Here is a 22230-nt window from a genome sequence, read left to right on the forward strand (position 1 = left end):
GTAACTAGCTTGCTTTTGATTTTACAGGCTCATAGGCAGAAGGGACTTGCCTTATCTCAGATGAAACTTTGGACTGTGGACTTCTAGGTTAATGCTGAAATGAGTTAAGACTTTGGGGGACTGTTGGGAAGGCACGATTGGTTTTGAAATATGAGGACATGAGATGTGGAGGGGCCAGGGATGGAATGATATGATTTGACTGTGTCCCCATCTAAATCTCAACTTGAATTGTATCTCCCAGAATTTCCGTGTGTTGTGGGAGGGACCTGGGGGGAGGTAATTGAATCATGGGGGCCAGTCTTTCCTGCGCTGTTCTCGTGATAGTGAATAAGTCTCAGGAGATCTGATGGGATTATCAGGGGTTTCCGCTTTTGCTTCCTTCTCATTTTTTTCTCTTGCCACTGCCATGTAAGAAGTGCCTTTTGCCACCACCCGTGATTTTGAGGCTTCCCTAGCCATGTGGAATTGTAAGTCCAATTAAACCTCTTTTTCTTCCAAGTCTCGCATATGCCTTCATCAGCAGCATGAAAACAGACTAATACACCTCCTCATACCTCCCATGCCTCCACACTTTTCACACCTCCTCACACCTCCACACACCTCCCATACTGCCTCACACTTCCTACACCTCCCATATCTCCACACACTTTTCACACCTCTTCCCATCTCCTCCCACCTCCCGCACCTCCCCATGCATTCCTATACCTCTCATACCTCCTCACACCTCCCATGCCTCCTCACACTTTTCAATACCTCCTCACACCTCCCATGCCTCTCCACACCTCCCCATGCCTCCCCACACTTCTCACACTTCCCATACCTCCTCACACCACTGGTACTTATTACTGACATGTCTGTCTGCCTGTGTATTTCTCTGGGACAGGCCCAGCTTCTCCTCCTTTTTACAATTCTTGGGTCCAACCCAGTGTCTGGTGCAGACTTAATGCTGAGTATCAGTTGACCTGACTTGAACACCAGCAGTCGGAAAGCCAGGATGATGTAAATTTTCATCTGGCCTCATTTGTTCCTTAGCCTCTCATAGGGGTCACATCTCCCTCTTTTTCATTCTCGTACATCTGGGGACACTGAGCAGGGAGTGCCCACTCTGTCAAAGCACCAGAGAGTATGACAACAGAATTAATGTCTGCTTCCCCACAGGAGCCGTCGCCCCTCCCAGCCAAGTTCCTGCCAAGGTCAGTGGGAGCCAGTGCAGACTGGCAGAGATGGGCAGCCGGATATGAGAGCCCGGCCAGTCAGAGAGCCAGGGTGAGCCAGGAGGTTTAGCTCAAGTTCCGGACACCCATCAGTCTTTAGTACAGTCTCTCAGAACACACAGGGGAGTGGGTGGGAGAGTTTATATTTTTGTTTTTGAAAACTTAGTTTATGCCCTTTAATTAACGAGGGCAAAAGTTGTACTGAAATTATATGTGTGTGTGCTGATATTATCTATATAATAAGTTATATAGATAATGTAAGTGCATATATATATTATTTCAGTTTCACATGCCAGGAGTTAAAACACAACTTTAAGGAACTTAAGTTTAGGGATTAACTTGAAGGATTAAGGAAGTTTCTAAGCACAGCTTGAATAGTGCCCAGATGAATTCAAGAGAGAGAGAGAGAGAAAGAGATAGATACATAGATGGATGGATGCATGGAGTTTCGCTCTTGTTGCCCAGGCTAGAGTGCAATGGTGTAATTGTGCAACAGTTCAGCTCACTGCAACCTCTGCCTCCCGGGTTCAGGCAATTCTCCTGCTTCAGCCTCCCAAGTAGCTGGGATTCCAGGCATCTGCCACCACACCTGGCTAATTTTTATAGTTTTAGTGGAGACAGGGTTTCACCATGTTGGCCAGGTTGGTCTTGAACTCCTGACCTCTGGTGATCCACTTGCCTCAGTCTTCCAAAGTGCTGGGATTACAGGTGTGAGCCACTGCACCCAGCCCGAATTCAAGATATATTGCCACAAATTATAAGAAGTGGATAGAGTTTTTCAAAATCATGGTCAAGGCTTTTATTTTGATGTTGTTAGCACTGTGGCTTTGAGCTTGGGAGGATCAACATGACTGATTTAACATCAGATTGTGCCTTGATATGCTGATGACTTTTTCCCTTCAGGCAGGGAGGTGGATCTAGTGATGAAATGAGTGAGGGTTTGTGAATTATCCGCTTCTTGGCTGGCGTAAGTCATCCTTTCCTTTCAGGGCTAGAATGGTGAACTCCAGGGCCCTCTTGTACTCAGTGCATTGCTTGATCTGTGTTCATGTTCGTGGGGTAAAGGCTGGGGAGCATCTTAAAGTTGCTGCTGCTTCTCCTTTGTTGTTGTTATTGTTATCATCACTCTTATTAAGGCTGCCGTGAACCTTCTGTTCATACTTGGTTCCATAGCACAGTGCTTTGCAAACTCTATTCCCGGGAACACGCATTAGGAAGACTGTAATTGGTCAAATAAATTTGGAAAACCACTGTCTACCGTATGTTTCTCTTGAAGGTTGACAATGTATCTGCCTTTGAAAGGCTCTGAGAATTCCTGCAGGGGGAGATAGTTTTCCTAGCAGTTTCTGAACTTGTTTGATCACATGACATTTATTTTCAGTAATATTTCTTACTAATTTCCAGTTCTGCTGGGACAGCTTGAGGAGGCCTGCCTCAGAATAAATTCTTACAAGTGGAATTGTTGGGGCAAAGCATATGAACATTTATGTATGGTGGCCCGGAGCGCTGCAATATAGCCGCTTTATGTGTTGGGTAAGAGTAATCCAGGAGCGTTGAACTGAGTTCCCTACCACTCAGTAAACCCCACTAAGTGGGCAAAATACCAAAACAGATTTTTATATTGAACGGGTCAAACACTTTTTAAAAAATTCTGTAGTTTCTTCTTCTTACTTTGGCATTTGTGAAGAAGCCTCAGTTATTAAAAGCAAGATCCCTCAGGACTGTTTAACAGAAGGGCATTGTTCTACGTTGCATGAAATCAGTAGCATATTTTGTAATGGAACTTTGGAGTCATGTATTAATCTGTTTCTTGTTTCTAAGAGAGGTTTGGTAACATGTCCTTTTATGGGTATCAGAGAAATATCAAAGGTGATGTGTCTTGACTGAAATCCCGTGGGGGGTTGTCAGATAAAGCAGAACCACGACTTCTTTAAAGGTGGGTCGCTGTACTGAGCCATCTGTTGCACCATTACCAGAGAAAAATATTTTAATATATACATGGTGTAAACCCCTACCTCTTACCTATTTCCAAAAAGGATTTATGACAAAGAGAAAACTCACAGCAGAACCAAATAATTTTTCTAGAAGGTTGGAAGGCTCACCTGTGAAGCTCGGAGGAGGTTATAAAAGGGAAGAGGTGCTTACTTAAAAGTCTTTAGGAATGATGGGGCACAGTGGCTCACGCATGTAATCCCAGCACTTTGGGAGGCCAAGGTGAGTGGAGCACTTGAGGTCAGGTGTGAGCCACCGTGCCTGGCCATCATAAGATCATTATTTTATGGTTTTTTTTAAGAGCTGAGGCCTCACACTATGTTGGCTAGGGTGGTCCCGAACTCCTGGGCACAAGCGATCCTCCCACTTCAGCCATCTCCCTGAGAAGCAGCGGAGAGTGGATGTGACCGGGGATTCATGAGGCAGAGGAGGACCAGGCGGATATGCACGTTGAGCACTGGGGTTCAGGAGCTTCAGGGGGCTGTGGGAGGAAAGGCCCCGAGGCTGAGGGTGGGTTTAGGAACTCCATGGAGAGCAGTTTGCTTGCAAGTGGGGAATCTGAGTCTTCTTTCCCCACCCCAGCTTCATTGAGGTATAATTGACAAAGATGGAATATATTCAAAGTGTGCACTGTGATGTTTTGATAATACATATACATGAGGAATGATTCCCACAGTCAAGCTAGTTAATAACATATCCATCAACTTACATAGTTGCCCACCCTTGTTTTGTGGTGAGAACACTTAAGATCTCTCTTAGCAAATTTCAAGTATACAATACATTGTTACAGACTGTAGTCACCACGCTGTGGAACTCGCCAGGACTTACTCAACATGGCTGGAGGACACTACGCTAAGTGAAAGAAGCCAGGCACAGAAAGACAAATAGATCCCGCTTATATGTGGAATCTAAACAGGTTAGAACTTGTAGAAATAGAGAGTACAGTGGTGGTTGCCAGGAGCTGGGGGATGAGGGGGCTGTGGGGGGAGAATGGAGAGATGTTGGTCAAAGAGTCCAGACTTGCTGGAATGGGGGTCTTCAGCTACTCGACAGATTGTTTCTGAAAAGCTATCCTGTCTCCTCCAGTCTTCCACACCCTTTCTGTCTTCTCCCAGTACTGTACTGCAACCCTATTAAACCCCAGGGATCTGTGTGCTCATGTATAACTGCTCCATGGGCTACCCCAGTCCCCAGAGACCCCCCAGCCCACTGAGATCCCCATGAGCCTGGGCCCCTGCTTGAATCTCCAGCACATGCTGTAGCAGTAGCAGCCTCCCTGTCTGGGGAGTGGAAGCGTGCGTGGACGTCTACTTTCTGCCTCCTCTTCACCTTCTCGAAGGCTCTGCCAGGCTCTCTGCCATCCAGTGTGTGTGGGCAATTCAGCAATTGTGAAGACTTAGAAAAGAGCTTGAGAAATGCCAGTCTGCAATATTTCTCTTTTAGAAAACAGTCCAGTGTAATACTTCCATAGTCCAGAGACGTTTTGTTATTTTAAATGTACTGCAATGTTTGAGGCCTGGGTAGGCAGACACTTACTAATTTGGTGCCAGCAAAAATGCTAATAAAGAGAGTGGACTGCTTATCTTAAATAAGAATCTTAAGGCCGGGTGTGGTGGCTCATGCCTGTAATCCCAGCACTTTGGGAAGCTGAGGCTGGTGGATCACCTGAGGTCAGGAGGTCGATACCAGCCTGGCTAACATGGTGAAATCCCATCTCTACTAAAAATACAAAAATTAACTGGGTGTGGTGACACCTGTAATCCCAGCTACTCGGGAGGCTGAGGCAGGAGAATCACTTGAACCCAGGAGGCAGAGGTTGCAGTGAGCCGAAATGGCGCCATTGCACTCCAGCTTGGGCAACGAGAGTGAAATTCCATCTCAAAAAAAAAAAAAAAATCTTAAGAGAAATACTTGGCCATGGTAGACTAGTAATACATTTACTTTTGTTTTCTTTTTTTTAACCATCCTTTACTGTTAAAACTGTATGTGCAATATAAGAAATATTTGGCATAACAAATGTGGATGTTTCCATTACAAAATACATGCCCCAGCACCGGGGTCTGCACGGGCAGAGGAATTCCCAGTGATGGTATCAGTCTGGTTCTGTCAACCTGCCATGTTTTTCTGTCGTTGCAGGTGATTTTCAAAGCCAAGTCAAAATATTCTCCAGAATTACTCAAATACCGGTAAGTACCGCGGGGCATCTCTTTCTGTGGTAGAAGGGGAAAGTGCTGACATGTGAGTCTCATCTCTCCATCAGGGTTTGCACACATCGCTGCTCTGTGAGCCGCCAGAAGCAGTCCTGCCTGCTGGCTGGCTGCCCACAAGCATCGTGTGCATTGCCGGTGACAGTCAGGTCATCGAATCATGACTTCATGAATCATGGGGGCTTGCATCATACTTACCCAGTTCGGAAACAAGAGCCTGGTGCCTTTCCTAACAGGAGGAAACAGATGGGAATAAAATAGGTGTATGTTGCCTCTAAACCTTTCCGAGAAGAGCCTCAGCAGAAGGAAACAGGGTTCCTTGAAGAGGCGGTGCTTTGCCAGGTGCTCCCCGTTCCCCATCCTGCCCCTCCCATGCTCCCAGTGCAGATGCAGTTGCAGGTGTAGGTGCAGGTGCAGCTGCAGCTGTGGAAGGGCCTTGCCCCTGCAGCCTACCACCTGGTGGCCTTACGTGCCTTGTCTCAGCTGCTGGTAGGCTCCGGCTCCTTGTTTTCCGGAACTTCAGAGCCCATTGAACCCTAAGTTGCTACACAGCTACTTGAAAGGTATCCATCCACATCCAGAAATACCGTTCTGACCATTCAGTGCTCAGTTAGGCACCATGAGGAAGAATGTATTATAGTTGAGAAGTGGACACTATATTTGTAAAGATGGCTTAACACAAAGGCTTGCAGAATCAGGCAAAGCAGGATATGTAACATGCCAAAAGCATGGACACCGGGAGGCATGGACATTTTGTGGAAGAAGAGAGGCTTGTGCCGGAGTGTAATGTGGAAGGGAACCTCTTAAGTTATGTGAAGAGGGGGATCTGCATTTTTTTTTTTTTTTTTTTTGAGACGGAGTCTCGCTCTGTCCCCCTGGCTGGAGTGCAATGGCGCGATCTCGGCTCACTGCAAGCTCTGCCTCCTGGGATCACGCCATTCTCCTGCCTCAGCCTCCCGAGTAGCTGGGACTACAGGCGCCCGCCACCTCGCCCGGCTAATTTTTTTTTTTTGTATTTTTAGTAGAGGCGGGGTTTCCTGACCTTGTGATCCGCCCGCCTCGGCCTCCCAAAGTGCTGGGATTACAGGCGTGAGCCATCGCGCCCGGCCTGCATTTTCCTATGTAGGGGTTCATAGCTCTCCCCAGATTTTCAAAGAGGCCTATGACTTTCCTAAGGCCAAGAACCAGTGGCTTAAAGAATAGTCAGGTTTGGCCGGGCATGGAGGCTCACGCCTGTAATCCCAGCACTTTGGGAGGCCAAGGTGGTCTGATCACTTGAGGTCAGGAGTTTGAGACCAGCCTGGCCAACACAGTGAAACCCTGTCTCTACTAAAAATACAAAAACTATCTGGGCGAGCTGGCGCACATCTGTTGTCTCAGCTACTTAGGAGGCTGAGGTGGGAGAATCACTTGAGCTCAGGAGGCAGAGGTTTCAGTGAGCCAAGATTGCACCACTGTGCTCCAGCCTGGGCAAGAGAGTGAGAATCCGTCTCAAAAAAAAAAAAGAATGGTCAGGTTTGACTGGGGTTGGGGGAGGAGAGCAGCCCTCTGGAAGAGGCGAGGGGGTGCAGCGTGAGTCCAGGGGTTCTGGCGTCTCTGCCCAGGAGAACTCCACTGCCTCTGGCAAACATTTCTGAAAAGGTGACTCTGGCCATCACCTCCTTGGGTCAAAATGAAAAATTATTTTGTCATTTTTTAAAATATGTTACATCGTATACATATTTTATTTAAATATATATCATCTAAAAATACATAAAGACTTTTTACTTAAAATTCTGAAGGTGTAATAGTTTAATCCTGAGTTTATATCCAAGGAAACCAGTTCAGAAAGTTTCTCTGAAGTTCAGAAAGTTCTGTGAAGGTGCCTGGGCCAAGATGTAAGTCCCAAGACTCACCATCCCGGGCTTTGTTTTGTTTTTCACCTGATCTTGCTGTCTCCCTTCACTGCTTTGCACGTGGCTCAGTTCACGTCTCTGCCAGACTCAGGTGGAACCTCAGCATCTGCTATGAAATGATGTTGGTCCCAAGGAGAGCAATTTAAAGTGCAGGTTGAGTGTCCCTAATTTGAAATGCTTGGGACCAAAAGTATTTCAGATTTCAGATTGGATTTTGAAATATCTGCATATACAGGCTGGGCACAGTGGCTCACTTCTGTAATCCTAGCACTTTGGGAGGCTGAAGAGGGTGGATCATTTGAGGTCAGAAGTTTGAGACCAGTCTGACCAACATGGTGAAACCCCGTTTCTACTAAAAATACAAAAATTAGCTGGGCGTGGTGGCAGGCGCCTGTAATCCCAGCTACCCAGGAGGCTGAGATGGGAGAACGGTGTAAGCCAAAGGGGTGGAGGTTGCAGTGTGTGGAGATCACGCCACTGCACTCCAGCCTGGGCAACAGAGCGGACTCTGTCTCAAAAAAAAAAAAAAAAAAAAAAAAAGGAAAAAGAAATATTTGTGTATACATAATGAGAGATGAGGGGATTGGATGGGACACAAGTCTAACATGAAATGTATTTATGTTTCAGATACACCTTATACACATCTCCTGAAGGCAATTTTATACAGTATTTTTAATAATTCAGCATAAAACAGTTTTAACTGTTTTGACTGCAATCCATCACATAAAGTCCGGTGTGGAATTCTCCAATTGTAGCATCATGTTGATAGATGCTCAAAAAGTTTCAGATTTTGGAGCATTTCAGATTTTGAATTTTCAGGTTAGGGATGTTCAACCCGTATAAAGTACAAGTAGACAGTTCCCTCTCTTCTCCAGTAACAAAATAGTAGCCTCGCCTCTGCATCTATAGTCTTTGCCCTGCATGCCCCCAACCAGAAATGTACGTCAAAGCATGAGTGAAGATGGGTGTGGAGAACATTCTGTCTGATTAGATCATGGAACTGATTTTATCTTGGAAGTAGTTGAGGCTAGGGTAATTAAGTGTCTTCTAAAGGTGGAATATGAAAGCACTGGTCAGAAGGGAAATTGTTTAAAAAGCTCTCAACCTCTGAGCACAAGGACTGGGGTCTTCAGGTGAGAAGATATGTGCGTGGGGCAGTCCTCGCTTGATCCTTGAGCCAAAGTGTACCTCAAAGACAGGCTGTGCTGACAGTTATGGCTGCATTTTATTGGGAAGGGATTTGCAGAAATGAAGGGAGAAGATGGGGAGAAATATAGTTGGATCCAGATGTTAAAAATGAGATGTTTGGGACCCGGCACGGTGGCTCATGCCTGTAATCCCAGCACTTTGGGAGGCCGAGGTGGGCAGATCACCTGAGGTCAGGAGTTCAAGACCATCCTGGCCAACATGGTGAAATCCCGTCCCTACTAAAAATAGAAAAATTAGCCGGGCGTGGTGGTGCACACCTGTAATCCCAGCTACTTGGGAGACTGAGGCAGGAGAATCACTTGATCCCAGGAGGTCGAGGTTGCGGTGAGCTGAGATTGCGCCGTTGCATAGCAGCCTGGGCAACAAGAACAAAAACGCCATCTCAAAAAAAAAAAAAAAAGAAAAAAAAAAGTGAGATGTTTGGGCCAGTGAAGTTGGAGAGTTCCTTGAAACAGGAGGGTGAGGTTTCAATGGGAGATGCCTGTTAACCCAGTCCTAGTGATTTTGTTGCCAAATGTAAAGAAATACTAGGAGTTATTCCTGTGTAGGCACATCTTTAGTCTCATCTATAGAATTCCTCAGTTCTCTTAAACCAGACGCCACTAGAGACATTTCAGGCCACAGTCTGTCCCTTGAGATGATTTGGTATGTTGGCTTCTAAATAGATTGGCTTCTCTAATTTAATCATGACTCCCTTGAAATAAAACATGAGCCATTGGTCTAGAACTAGTTGAAACTTTCCACTCCAATCTATTCCTGTGGTAATTCACTGGTTTTGAAGATAATTTATATTCAGCTCAGCCAAGAACCACTTTATTTTTCACTTAAAACCTCCTCTGCCCTCCCACATCTGCTTGCTCGAGTTTTGCTGGAGTGGAAGGCAGTTTGATTCAGGCTTTCTCTTTCTCAGTCTGTGTATTTTAATTTATTTGGTTTAAGAAATGTGAACATTGGGCATGGGAGTGCTCAAGAACACATTGATTTTAAACATTTTCAACTGTTTGCCCTCTAGCTTTGTGATTTTTTAAATAAGTAAAAAATATAGTGAGCCAGGTTTTCTTTTTTTTTTTTTTTTAAAGAGACAAGGTCTCAACCAGGCTGGAGTGCAGTGGCGGTGGTGCAGTCATAGCTCACTACAGCCTTAATCTCCTGGGCTCAAGCGATCCTCCTGCCTCAGCTTCCTAAGTAGCTGGGAATACATGTGTACGTCGCTACATCCAGCTACCAAAAAAAAAATTTTTTTTATAGAGACAGTGTCTTGCTATGTTGCCCAGGCTGGCCTTGAACTCCTGGACTCAAGCAACTCTCCCTCCTCGGCTTCACAGTGCTGGGATTATAGGTACATGCCACCACGCCTGGCCTGCTTTTCCGTTTCTTTAAGTGAAAAAGCAGTGGCTTATGTTTGTAATCCTAGCGCTTTGGGAGGCTGAGGTGGGAGCATCACTTGAACCCTGGAATTCAAGACCAGCCGTGACAACAGAGCAAGATCCCATTGCTACCAAAAAAAAAAAAAAAAAAAATCAGCTGGGCATGGTGGTGCGCGCCTGTATTCCCAGCTACTCAGAATGCCGAGGTGAGAGACTTGAGCCTAGGAGATTGAAGCTGCAGTGAGCTGTGATTGCACTACTGCTCTCTAGCCCGGTGACAGAGCAAGACCTGACCCCCCCCCAAAAAAAAAAAAAAGGGAAGAAAGGGAGGGAACAAAAGAGAAAGGAAGAAAGGAAGGGAAGGAAAGAGAGAGAAAGGAAGGGAGGGAGGGGAACAGAAAGAGGAAGGAAGGAGGGAGGGAGGGAAGAAGGAAGGAAGGAAGCGATGGTATTGAGAGATACATTTAAAGCATGCTTTACAGCCCCTTGCTTCTGTCGCCTCCCAGTGGGAGGTGGTCAGGCGCTGCTGTGTTGGCTGCCTTGAAGACTCGCCTCACGCCTGCATCTGCTGACCAGCAGCACTGATCCTTCTGGTCCTACAAGCAAAGTGGTCTTCCCAGATGCGGGGTCACACTGATTGTTTTATTTCTTTGGGTCATTTCTGTCATTATGCCAAGATGAGCTATTTATCCTGGCCCTATGGTTTAGGTTAAAAAGAAGTAGTTTTGGGGGCAATGTACAAAACTCTGTTTCTGTGAAAACATACTTTTTTGATACAGTTATTCTGGCCCCCTTTTAAAACTCTCTCACTACACCTCCAGGTCACTCCCTTTCTACCACAGCTGCAGGCATAGAGGGAAAAAAACTTGTTTTGCAAGATGGTTTTGCATTATAAAAGTGATAACAAGCGTATTAGGAAAAAAATTATAAAATAGAAAAAGATAGACATTTTGTGAATATAGACATGTGGAAAGAAAAAAAGCAAGTCCACTGAACCTTCCTTCCTCCCAACATAAACCCCCCTCCAGCCCTAAGGAAATACAATGATGTCTGTATTGCATTTCCAATTTTGCATCCTGACTTTTTAACTTGATGTTAGATCACACATATTTTTTCCATATTGTTTCAAATCTCCCAACACAGCCTCCTTTCTTAAGATAATAACAGGCTTTTGTTTAGTAGACTAAACAAAGCCTCCTAAAGGCTCAGAGAATAGGATTTGATACATAAAAATCAAGGGGGAGGAAGGTTCCAGGCAGAAAAATCAGCTTGCAGAAAGACAGGAGGTGGAGACACCCGGACATGTTTAAAACATGGAGTTGACTGGGTGCGGTGGCTCACGCCTATAATCCCAGCACTTTGGGAGGCCGAGGCAGATGGATCACGAGGTCAGAAGATTGAGACCATCCTGACTAACACGGTGAAACCCCATCTCTACTAAAAATACAAAAAATTAGCCGGGCATGGTGGCGGGCGCCTGTAGTCCCAGCTACCCGGGAGGCTGAGGCAGGAGAATGGCATGAACCCGGGAGGCGGAGCTCGCAGTGAGCCGAGATCACACCACTGCACTCCAGCCTGGGCAACAGAGCCAGACTCTGTCTCAAAAAAAAAAAAAAAAAAAAAAACAAAAAAAAAACATGGAGTTGACCAGCTTGATTAGCATGTAGCCTGTCCATAGATTGAGCTGCCTCTTGAGTGCTTGGGTCTGGAAGATGCAGGGTGGGGCTTTAGGGCAAAGGTGAATTAGGAAACTACATTAGTTCTGGTCAGAGGCATGAGACAGTGTGTGGGGCTGTCACAGGAGGCATGGATAGAGTGGGAATGAAGAATCTACTGACCTTGACAATGGATTACATAGCGGGTGGATGGAATCAAAGCAGCACGTTACAGTTAAAGAGTCTATGAAAAGCTATGGCACCTTTAACAGAAATAGGAATACTTAGAGGCGTGTTAGAAGAGGGACACAGGCTGGGCGTGGTGGCACGCACTTGTAGTCCTGGCTACTCAGGAAGCTTAAGCGGGAGAATCGCTTGAGCCTGGGAGTTCAGGGCTGCAGTGGGCTAGGATTGCATCACTGCACTCCAGCCTGGGTGACAGAGCAAGACCCCAACTCAAAAAAAAAGGACATTCGGAATTGAGTTTGGGACATGCTGGCTTGAGGGGGCAGGGCCTCCGAATGGCAGGCTGTTAGGGACATGAGTCTGGAACTCAGATCAGAGGCGTGGCTTGAGACAAAAGATGTTTGAAGTCAGTCGTACAAAAGTCATGATTGAAGCTACAGAAAAAAGCATATTTTCTGAGGAAGAGTGAAGGCCAGGTGCAGTGGCTCACAGCTATAATCCCAGCACTTTGGGAGGCCGAGACGGGAGGATCACTTGAGGCCAGGAGTTCGAGGCTGCAGTGAGCCATGCTTGTGTCACTGCATTCCAGCCTCGGTGACACAGATGCTGTCTCTTAAAAAATACAGAAAATCCTAAGAGAAAACAAATTTTCTACTCATTAAGTGGAAGCGAATGATCATCAAGGCCTTCATCCTCATTGTGTTTATGCTGAGTAAGTGGAGGAGGAGGAGGGAGAGGAAGGCCTTGCTGTGTCAAGGGTGGCAGTGGAGGAAAATCCATACATAAGTGGCCCTGCACAGTTCAAACCTGTATTGCTCAAGGGTCAGCTGTATTTCAAACAGCACCCACAAGGAATCATCTGGAAAACGTAAGTGGCTGCTTATGTGGAATGTGTGTACACACCAGCAAGGGTCCAGAAACAATAGGGCCATGGCCAGCCGGTTCTAGATGTTTCTATCTAGCGCTCTTCACAGAAGCACAGCAGATAAAACAATAAAAGCAGGGCTTTTGAGAATCTGGAATACAGATTTTTGGTAACTCCCAAGTGGCCCTGCCTTTGTTTCTCTCCACAGCTCCTTTGGCCCATACCCCGCTCCCCTGATTCCCCCATCACTGCGAGAACATGGGGCAGAGCACGTGAAAACCTGTAAGCCAGACGCTGCCCTCAAAGCTCCACAGGCATGATTTCCCTGGCCCGCTCCATGGACCCAAGAGACTGACACGGAACACCTCCGGCTCTAGAGAGGAGGAAGCAGCGGGGCTTGCTTGGTTAGGCGACTGGCTCAAGGTCTCATGCAAATTTCAGTTTCCTGATTCTGACCTCCTACACCCAGGGCTTTACAACAGGTTCCAGGAGGAGAAGAAGCACTGCCACGTTGAATGCAGTGTTCCATAGTGCAAGGTGATCCTGACCGTGGAAACATGAGAACATGAAGCAAAGAGTGTGTCATAGAATTGAAAGATAGGGCATTTAGTGGGAGCCCGGCATGGCATTTTGAGGCTGGGGATGTGGGAGGGTGGGGCTGCCCCTCTCATGCCCACAGTCTGGTGGGGAAGAGGTTGGAGGTGCGGAGGGAACAGCAGGGCCTGTGACATGAATGGGGGGGACTTGCTCAGCGATCAGGGCCTAGAAAAGAATCTGTCCATGACAAATCATTAATGTCTGTTTGAAAAGCTCTGAGCGCATCATGACACGTGAGGTCAAATCCCCAAGACTTCACAGCGCTCCCCATCATCACACAGCTCTTGGGGGGTGGGGGACGCTGTTCCCATCCCACTGCAGCCATGCTGGGGTGGCGGCTCCCCTCCTGCATGTCCGACTTGCTCATCTGTCTGATGCAAGTATTGTATCGCTCCTCCAGGGCACACACGTTCCCTACTGTGGCACCTTCCTGCCCCCCTGAGCTGCTTGGAGGCCCGGGCCGCCTCGTCTTCATCCCACTCTCTCAGCACGGGCCTGATGAGCAGCCAGCCCCAGGGCTGTGCAGCGAGAAGCCTGCAGTCTTTTTCGCCTCCCCAGAAAGTTGTTTAATTCCCCTGTGATGGGTCGTTTCCCCACTAGCCAGGGGAAGACCTAGCAGCTGCTGTGCTAGAGCATTCATAGGAAATAAAAGGGCAGCTCTTGAGAGCTGATGTCATGCTTTTTGGACTGACTCCTTCCTTCTTCCCTCCCTCTTAAACCTTCTTCATGGAGACCCTGCCACCTACAGCGTGGATGGAGAGAGTGGAAATGGGGAGTCTCATTTTCCACGGGACTTTCTGTCTGGGGAGACGCAGGCATTGATCAGATGGTCGCCCGTCTGTTTTGTTATAAACTGTGATGAGTCTGTGAAGTTAAAATACAGGGGACCAGGAGAGCAGATGTCAGAGAAACCTGACTGCCTGTGTACCCGTGGTGTGTGTGCATGTGTGGAGGTGCAGGGAGAGTCGGGGCGTGTTTGCTGCAGTGCTGTTTGAGCTAAGATCTAGAGGATGAGCCGGAGCCGGGTAGACAAAGTTCTTTGGTAGAACTGGGTTCTGAAAGTTATGTGAGAGATTTTGCCAGTGGGTCGTACATTATTAATTACAAGACATAAAATGCCATTCAGATTAGCCTGAGTAAGTGGGGGTTGTTATGTCACACTGGAATCTGAAGGCAGGAAGTAAAACTGCAGCTGGGCACGGACCTGGGTGGGTTGAACCAAGGTCTCTTTGGCCCATACTCCCTGCTCCTCTCTGTCTCCTTTTCTCTGTCTGCCTCTTTCTCTTCTACCCCCTGCCTCTCCCTACCCACTCCCTCATCATCAGTGGCATGTCTAGATCTGGGACTAGAATCCCAGTTTCCATGTCTGGGTTTTCCCATAGATTTTATACAGGTCACTTAGGAAGTGCGTAGCTCTGAGAAACTACAGGTTAAAAATGGCCAATGAAGTAGAGTTTTGCATCTATTGATACTTGGGCAGTTTCTGTGGTTTTTTTTTTTTTTTTTTTTTTTTTTTTTTGAGACTGAGTCTCACTGTGTCACTCAGGCTAGAGTGCAATGGCGCGATCTCGGCTCACTGCAAGCTCCACCTCCCAGTTCAAGTGATTCTCCTGCCTCAGCCTCCTGAGTAGCTGGGATTACAAGTGCATGCCTTAACCTCCTGAGCAGCTGGGATTACAAGTGTGTGCCACCATGCCCAGCTAATTTTAGTATTTTTAGTAGAGATGGGGTTTCACTATGTTGGCCAGGCTGGTCTTGAACTCTTGACCTCAAGCAATCCACCCACCTCGGCCTCCCAAAGTACTGGGATTACAGGCGTGAGCCACTGCACCCGGCCTGTGGCAGATTTTTAATCACATTAGTGAGTGCTCTCTGGACTCCATGTCAATAATGACTTTTGGGGGTAAAATGCGTTATACAAATTCATTATCTCATCTAATCCCCACAAAAGACCTATAAATAAGGTAGGTATTATGTAGTCTTATTTTCAAGTGATGGAACCAAGGCTCAGAGAGGTTGCATTTGGCCTAAGTTAATTCTGACAATGTGGAGTTGTCAGAATGCCTGTAAAACCCCGTCCCCAGCCGTGCTCTCCACTCTTTGATGTGAGTAGGGAGTGCTCAGTGAGTGTCCACGCCAGCCAACGTGTGTGAGCTCTCAGTCCTCACAACATCCCACAGATAGGGAAAGTGGGGTTCAGAGAGGTAAAGGACCATCCAGAGCCACAATTTGGGGTCAGTTTGTAATTTGAATCTGGGAACGTCTACTGCCAAAGTCCAAGCTCTTTTTTTTTTTTTTTTTTTGAGATGGAGTCTTATTCTGTTCCCCAGGCTGGAGTGCAGTGGCGCGATCTCGGCTCACTGCAAGCTCCACCTACCGGGTTCACGCCATTCTACTGCCTCAGCTTCCCGAGTAGCTGGGACTACAGGCACCTGCCACCACGCCTGGCTAATTTTTTGTATTTTTAGTAGAGACGGAGTTTCACCGTGTTAGCCAGGATGGTCTTGATCTCCTGACCTCGTGATCCGCCTGCCTCGGCCTCCCAAAGTGCTGGGATTACAGGTGGGAGCCACCACACCCGGCCATCCAAGCTCTTAAATGTAACCTTTGGTGTGTCTGCTTCTAGCAGTTCACCAAAACACATCACAGTTTCCTTCTAGGTCGACCTGGGATGGGCAGTTGACAAGTTTCTCTCATGCTTTCCAGGTTGCCCCTCTACCTGGCCTCCCTCTTCATCAGCCTTGTTTTCCTGTTGGTGAATTTAACCTGTGCTGTGCTGGTAAAGACGGGAAATTGGGAGAGGAAGGTTATCGTCTCTGTGCGAGTGGCCATTAATGACACACTGTTCGTGCTGTGTGCCGTCTCTCTCTCCATCTGTCTCTACAAAATCTCTAAGATGTCCTTAGCCAACATTTACTTGGAGTCCAAGGTAGGTAGAAATGTGGTCAAGATCCCTCCCATGAAACGTGTTCTAAAAATAGTTTCCTGGTTTGCAAAAGTGCATTTTGATGAATTTTAGACTCGATTTTGCCTTGACTTTCTCTGTTTTATTGTGTCCCACACAGGGGTACTCACTTTTTTTTTTTTTTTTTTTGAGACGGAGTCTCACTCTGTCGCCCAGGCTGGAGTGCCGTGGCGCGGTCTCGGCTCACTGCAAGCTCCGCCTCCCGGGTTCACGCCATTCTCCTGCCTCAGCCTCCCGAGTAGCTGGGACTACAGGCACCTGCCACCACGCCTGGCTAATTTTTTGTATTTTTAGTAGAGACGGGGTTTCACCGTGTTAGCCCGGATGGTCTTGATCTCCTGACCTCATGAGCTCACCCCTGTGGCACACAAGCTAACAAAGCACTACTGGCAAAAGAAAATAGTATCTCAGGTTTAGTTAATGACTGACTGTCTAATAACAGTACTCAAAAGTCAGTTTTAGTTTTTTGGTCATGTTAACTATTCATTTTGAGCCAGGGGTCTTTTAACTGTCTTTGGAAATTGATAGCTTCATAACGTGGGGCACAAATCACTGATGTCCACATAATTCCAAGCCCAAAGTCACATGAGGGCTCCTGTATTCCCAGCCTCAAAGACTCTGGACAGAGCTGTCCTGAGCTCTGCCCCAGCCATTGTCCCTCTGAGATTGTTTACTTGCCTCCTTGAGCCAGAGGCCCTGGCCTGGGCTCACCTGCTGTGTGTAGAAGCCAAGAAGATCCTCTTGGAGCTGAGCAGCGGCCATTAGAGGTTTAGCAAATGAGCCATCTGACTTTCTTGCTTGTACACGCCAGGCCTCGGGAAAATGGTGCGTATTTTAACCCTGTTAAAGGCATCTCCAAACCAAGTCCCAGGGTCCTTATGAAGATACTTGAAATTGTAGGAAGGAGGAGTGTGAAAAGGACTCTGATGGAAGACCCAACGAGACCACAGTGCCCCGAGATCCCAAAGGGCTTTACCAGACTGATACCAGGCAGGGGCTGGGGAAGGCACTGGTGTCTTGGACCTGGAGTGGCCCATACCTCCTGCTCCCTCTTTTCCAGGGCTCCTCCGTGTGTCAAGTGACTGCCATCGGTGTCACCGTAATACTGCTTTATACCTCTCGGGCCTGCTACAACCTGTTCATCCTGTCATTTTCTCAGAACAAGAGTGTCCATTCCTTCGATTACGACTGGTACAATGTATCAGACCAGGTCAGTGGGGGCGCTGAGGAGGTGTCACCTGACCAGGGACCACAGTTGACCCTTGGTATCCTCGAGGCACTGGTTCCAGGACCCCAGAAAATACCAAAATCTCGATGCTCAAGTCCCTGATATAAAATGGTGTAGTATCTGCATGCAGCCTACACACATCCTTCTGTATGCTTTCAATTAATCTCTAGATGACTTACAATACCAGATACAACACAAATGCCATGTAAACAGTTGTTATACTACATTGTTTGAAAATGTCTGTTTTTAATTGTTACTAGTATTTGTTATTTTCAAATATTTTTGATCCACGGTTGGTTGAGTCCACGGTTGGTTGAGTCCGCGGATGTGGAACCCGCCGATATGGAGGGCCGACTGTATTTGCATTTCAGTGGTTCACATGGCAGAGAAGTACAGGCTCCTTGTTTCTCCCGGTGAATGACTGAGTGACCTTGAGAGGTCACTTCCCTGTGTGACATCTGAACTCATCTGTCAGATGGGATCACAGCACCTGCCTCATTCCCTTTCACATGTCTTTTGAGAAAACCAGGAGATTACATATGTGTGTGTATGTATCCACACACATGTGCACACACATACTTTTCACTCCATTCTCCCTCTTAGGGCTCATGTTAAGCAGTACTTAATTTTGTTTTTTGTTGTTGTTGTTTTGTTTTTTTTGAGATGGAGTTTTGCTCTTGTTGTCCAGGCTGGAGTGCAATGGTGCGACCTCAGCTCACTGCAACCTCTGCCTCCCAGGTTCAAGCGATTCTCCTGCCTCAGCCTCCAGAGTAGCTGGGATTACAGGCACCCGCTACCATACCTGGCTAATTTGTTGTATTTTTAGTAGAGATGGGGTTTCACCGTGTTGGCCAGGCTGGTCTTGAACTCCTGACCTCAGGTGATCCACCTGCCTCGGTCTCCCAAAGTGCTGGGATTACAGGCGTAAGCCACTGCGCCAGCCAGTACTTAATTTTTTTTTTTTTTAACATGCTTCCATATAAATGTAAGATGGTATTATTAAAGGGTGACATTTGCAAAGATTAAGCAAATTGTATTCAGATTTCAGAAAATACATAGGACTATGAAGTTATGAGAATGTTTTTTTTTGTCATCATCCTCCTCAGGGAGAGAATGATTTTTAATAGAGTATGTACACGGCATTTGAGAAAATCTAGACAAAAGTGACTGAGGATATTAAAGTTTTAAAAAAGCTCATGGCACTAGTTGTTGCAGTATGATACTCTTTCTAAAAATGCATTCTATACATGTATATATAAGTTACAAGTCATAAAGCAAATGAACAAAGGTAGTGAAATCTCATCTGCCATCCACGCTCACAAAAACTCAAAACAACAATGAGAATGAACCACCATTCACTCATTTGACAAACAGCATTTTTTTTTTCCTTATCTTGGGCACTGAGAAAAATGCCAGGGATACAAAACCAAACAGACTTTCCCTGCCCTTTGGGAGCTTTGTGGTCCACTAAGGAAAAGAGACACACAGATTAGCCACTAACAGTAAAGAAATGTAACTTCCCTATTATAAATGTATTAGATTGATTTGCAAAGGTTCCTTAGCTTTTCCTGGAAAACTATTGAATACCTAACCATCTATAAATGTGCTTCTAACATCTCAACAGTGCTCAAACCCTCAGCTGCATTTAGATAGTGGAAGAAAGAATAAAATGATCATGATAAGCTAAACCTGAGAGGACAAGGTAAAATTGTGTTATAATTAGAAAGGATTAAAACCACACCTCTGAACCCAAACCAATACGACAAACACAGGATGGCAGAAAGCAGGGCAAGGCACTGCTAAGGGTGTGCACTATTTTGAGGAAATCAAGTATATGAAAATCTAAACTTTAAACAATGATTAATTAGAGACAAGCATAATACACAAAGGATTTGATTTTGTATTGTAGTAAAATATACATAACATTTTAATATTTGCTATTTTAACCTTCTTTTTTTTTTTTTTTTTTTTTTTTTTTTTTTGAGACGGAGTCTCTCTCTGTCACCAGGCTGGAGTGCAGCGGCACAATCTCAGCTCACTGCAACCTGCACTTCCCGGGTTCAAACGATTCTTCTGCCTCAGCCTCCTGAGTAGCTGGGAATACAGGCGAGTGCCACCACACCCGGCTAATTTTTTTTGTATTTTTAGCGGAGATGGTCTTTCACCGTATTGGCCAGGCTGGTCTTGAACTCCTGACCTCATGATCCGCCCACCTCGGCCTCCCAAAGTGCTGGGATTACAGGCATGAGCCACCGTTGCCTGGCCCGATTTTAACCATTTTTAAGTGTACAGTTCACTGGCATTAAGTACATTCAGTGTTGTGCAGCCATCATCACCATCCATCTCTAGAATTTTCTCATCTTCCTAAACTGAAACTCTGTATCCATTAAACAACAAAGATTGGGTTTTAACAAAATTACTTCAGTTTTTCTTTCAATTAAGAATGCATGGGTGCTCTGCCTATAAATTCTGTATATGGAGGAGTAGCCATTCTTTATTTCTGTACTTTCCTAATCTTGCTTTCACAAGCAAGCAACAAAAAAATTTATAGGTGGGTGCAGTGGTCTATAATCCTGGCATTTGGGAGGATCACTTGAGGCCAGAAGTTTGAGACCTCATCTCTACAAAAAATAAAAAATTAAAATTAAAAAATTAGCCAGGCATGTTGGTGCACACCTGTAGTCCTAGCTGCTTGGGAGGATCACCTGAGCCCAGGAGCTGAAGGCTGAGGTGAGCTGTGATCACACCACTGCACTCTAGCCTGGGTGATGAGCAAGACCCTGTCTCCAAACAAACAAACAAACTATATATATAAATAAAAAAATTTATAATTGCAATAGATTTAAAATATGACAGTCTTTAAAATTCTTCTATTTTTATGGGATATTTATGGTTATCTAGATGTGTGTTGCCACCAAAATAATCTAGGAGCAAGCAAACAAATGACCACAGTTGTATACCTTATTTGTGCGGAATCAAAAAAGAACACATGATTGAGATGTGATGTAGAGGAAGTAGGAGGGTGATTTTTCTGAAAGTAGCCTGAGTAGTTTTGGTCACCATGCTTTAAGGATGATGTTACAGAGAAGGCAAAACAGTTAAGTGTAGGTGTTTTGGCCCTTTTCAGGTACATTCTTTCTTTGAAACAATGGCTTTTCTGATATGGTTGCCCAAACCCAACCGTGCAGTTTCCTCACGAACCTTCTGTCTGTTCTGAAGAGAGAACACTGCTCCACCAAGCTCTCTGGCCATCTCACTGAGCCGCATACCTTAGGCTCTGATGATTGTTTTTCTAGACAAGCTAGCCTACAGTAGGTTTTAAAGGGTAAACAACAGGATATGGTTTATGTGAAGAAAAGTTTGAGAGTTGACCTCTTTATCCTAGGGATGGACTAAGGGATAATAGTTATATGCTGCTCTCAAGAATTTAGGAGGAGGCAACATAACCTTCTCACTATTCAATTGTTGAAGAAAATCAGCTTAGATTTAAGTGAGAGTGTGAATTTGGACTTAAGAGTTTTGGGGGCATGAAGTATTAAAACATCCTAGGTTAGAAGTTTCTGTCTGAATATTTTGAAGAAGATAATCATTTATCCCATATGGTTTAAATAATCCCTGTCTGAGGTCTAGACCATTACTATTATCTGGTTTCAATGTGCATATTTTAGGAGAATGTACTATACTATATTTTAATACTTTAAATAGAAATATTAACATAGTATATTCTATAGTACATTCTAAAATATAGGGGGATGAATTGTACTATAGTATTAGAATTATTCTCTGTTCATGTTAGAAGGAATCAAATTGATTTCCTCTTGCCTTGGTCTAATGACTCTCCCTGTCTTTCTAACAGGCAGATTTGAAGAATCAGCTGGGGGATGCTGGATACGTATTATTTGGAGTGGTGCTATTTGTTTGGGAACTCTTACCTACCACCTTAGTAGTTTATTTCTTCCGAGTTAGAAATCCTACAAAGGACCTTGTAAGTAAGCCATTTTATATTTGTAAGAAAATATCTCCTGACTGTGATCATGAAACTTGCAATTAGAACTTTTTCTTCACTTTTCCCTAGAGAAGAGGGCCTCTTCCGTTCTGTGGTGGTATGAAAAGTTTCCTGGAGTATTTTATTGAGACATTCATTTCCCTTATTTTTTGAGGGAAAATGTTTTTCAGCTTAGTTTTATTTTACAAAAGAAATGAAAGTATTGCAAGTTGCATCTTAAGGCCTGGGGAAAGTGATTAACAATTTTTTTTTTTTTTTTTTTTGAGACGGAGTCTCACTGTGTCGCCCAGGCTGGAGTGCAGTGACCGGATCTCGGCTCACTGCAAGCTCCGCCTCCCGGGTTTACGCCATTCTCCTGCCTCAGCCTCCCAAGTAGCTGGGACTACAGGTGCCCGCCACCTCGCCCGGCTAATTTTTTGTATTTTTTAGTAGAGACGGGGTTTCGCCATGTTAGCCAGGATGGTCTCTATCTCCTGACCTCATGATCCGCCTGTCTCGGCCTCCCAAAGTGCTGGGATTACAGGCTTGAGCCACCCCGCACCCGGCCTATTTTTTTAATGCAACATTGCCTCACTAGTATTTGAGACTTGGACTTGCTACACACCAAATATAGAAGCTTTTCTAATAGCAAAGGAAACTAGAGAATAGAGAAATAGAAATAGGAAATAGAAAATACTCATAAGAAATAGTATGCTGGATGGTGACTAGGGAATGGGAGGATAGGGCAATAAGAAACATTATTGCAAGGAATGCTAAAGCTGCTCCCCTAGTTTGGTCACATTTCTGTTCAACCAACTTTATATAAATGTCTTTATGCGGACAGGACAGAAAATGCAAAACCAAG

The 22230-nt window shown here is 45.5% G+C and overlaps 2 protein-coding genes across 2 annotated transcripts in view; one reads left to right on the forward strand and one right to left on the reverse strand.

Annotated features, from left to right (window-relative positions):
* The window catches only part of ERO1B (endoplasmic reticulum oxidoreductase 1 beta), a 169135-nt gene that overhangs the window by 46099 nt on the left and 100806 nt on the right, over nt 1–22230 (reverse strand). The gene's annotated exons all lie outside the window — the stretch shown is intronic.
* GPR137B (G protein-coupled receptor 137B) overlaps nt 1–22230 on the forward strand; it is a 69791-nt gene that overhangs the window by 22626 nt on the left and 24935 nt on the right. The window contains exons 2-5 of the mRNA XM_050770120.1: nt 5343–5392; nt 15894–16116; nt 17213–17362; nt 21237–21365. Coding sequence (XP_050626077.1) covers nt 5343–5392; nt 15894–16116; nt 17213–17362; nt 21237–21365 — 552 coding nt within the window. The remainder of the gene's footprint in view (nt 1–5342; nt 5393–15893; nt 16117–17212; nt 17363–21236; nt 21366–22230) is intronic.

The sequence above is a fragment of the Macaca thibetana genome, chromosome 1 (assembly GCF_024542745.1).
Source record: "Macaca thibetana thibetana isolate TM-01 chromosome 1, ASM2454274v1, whole genome shotgun sequence".
Lineage (NCBI taxonomy): Eukaryota > Metazoa > Chordata > Mammalia > Primates > Cercopithecidae > Macaca > Macaca thibetana.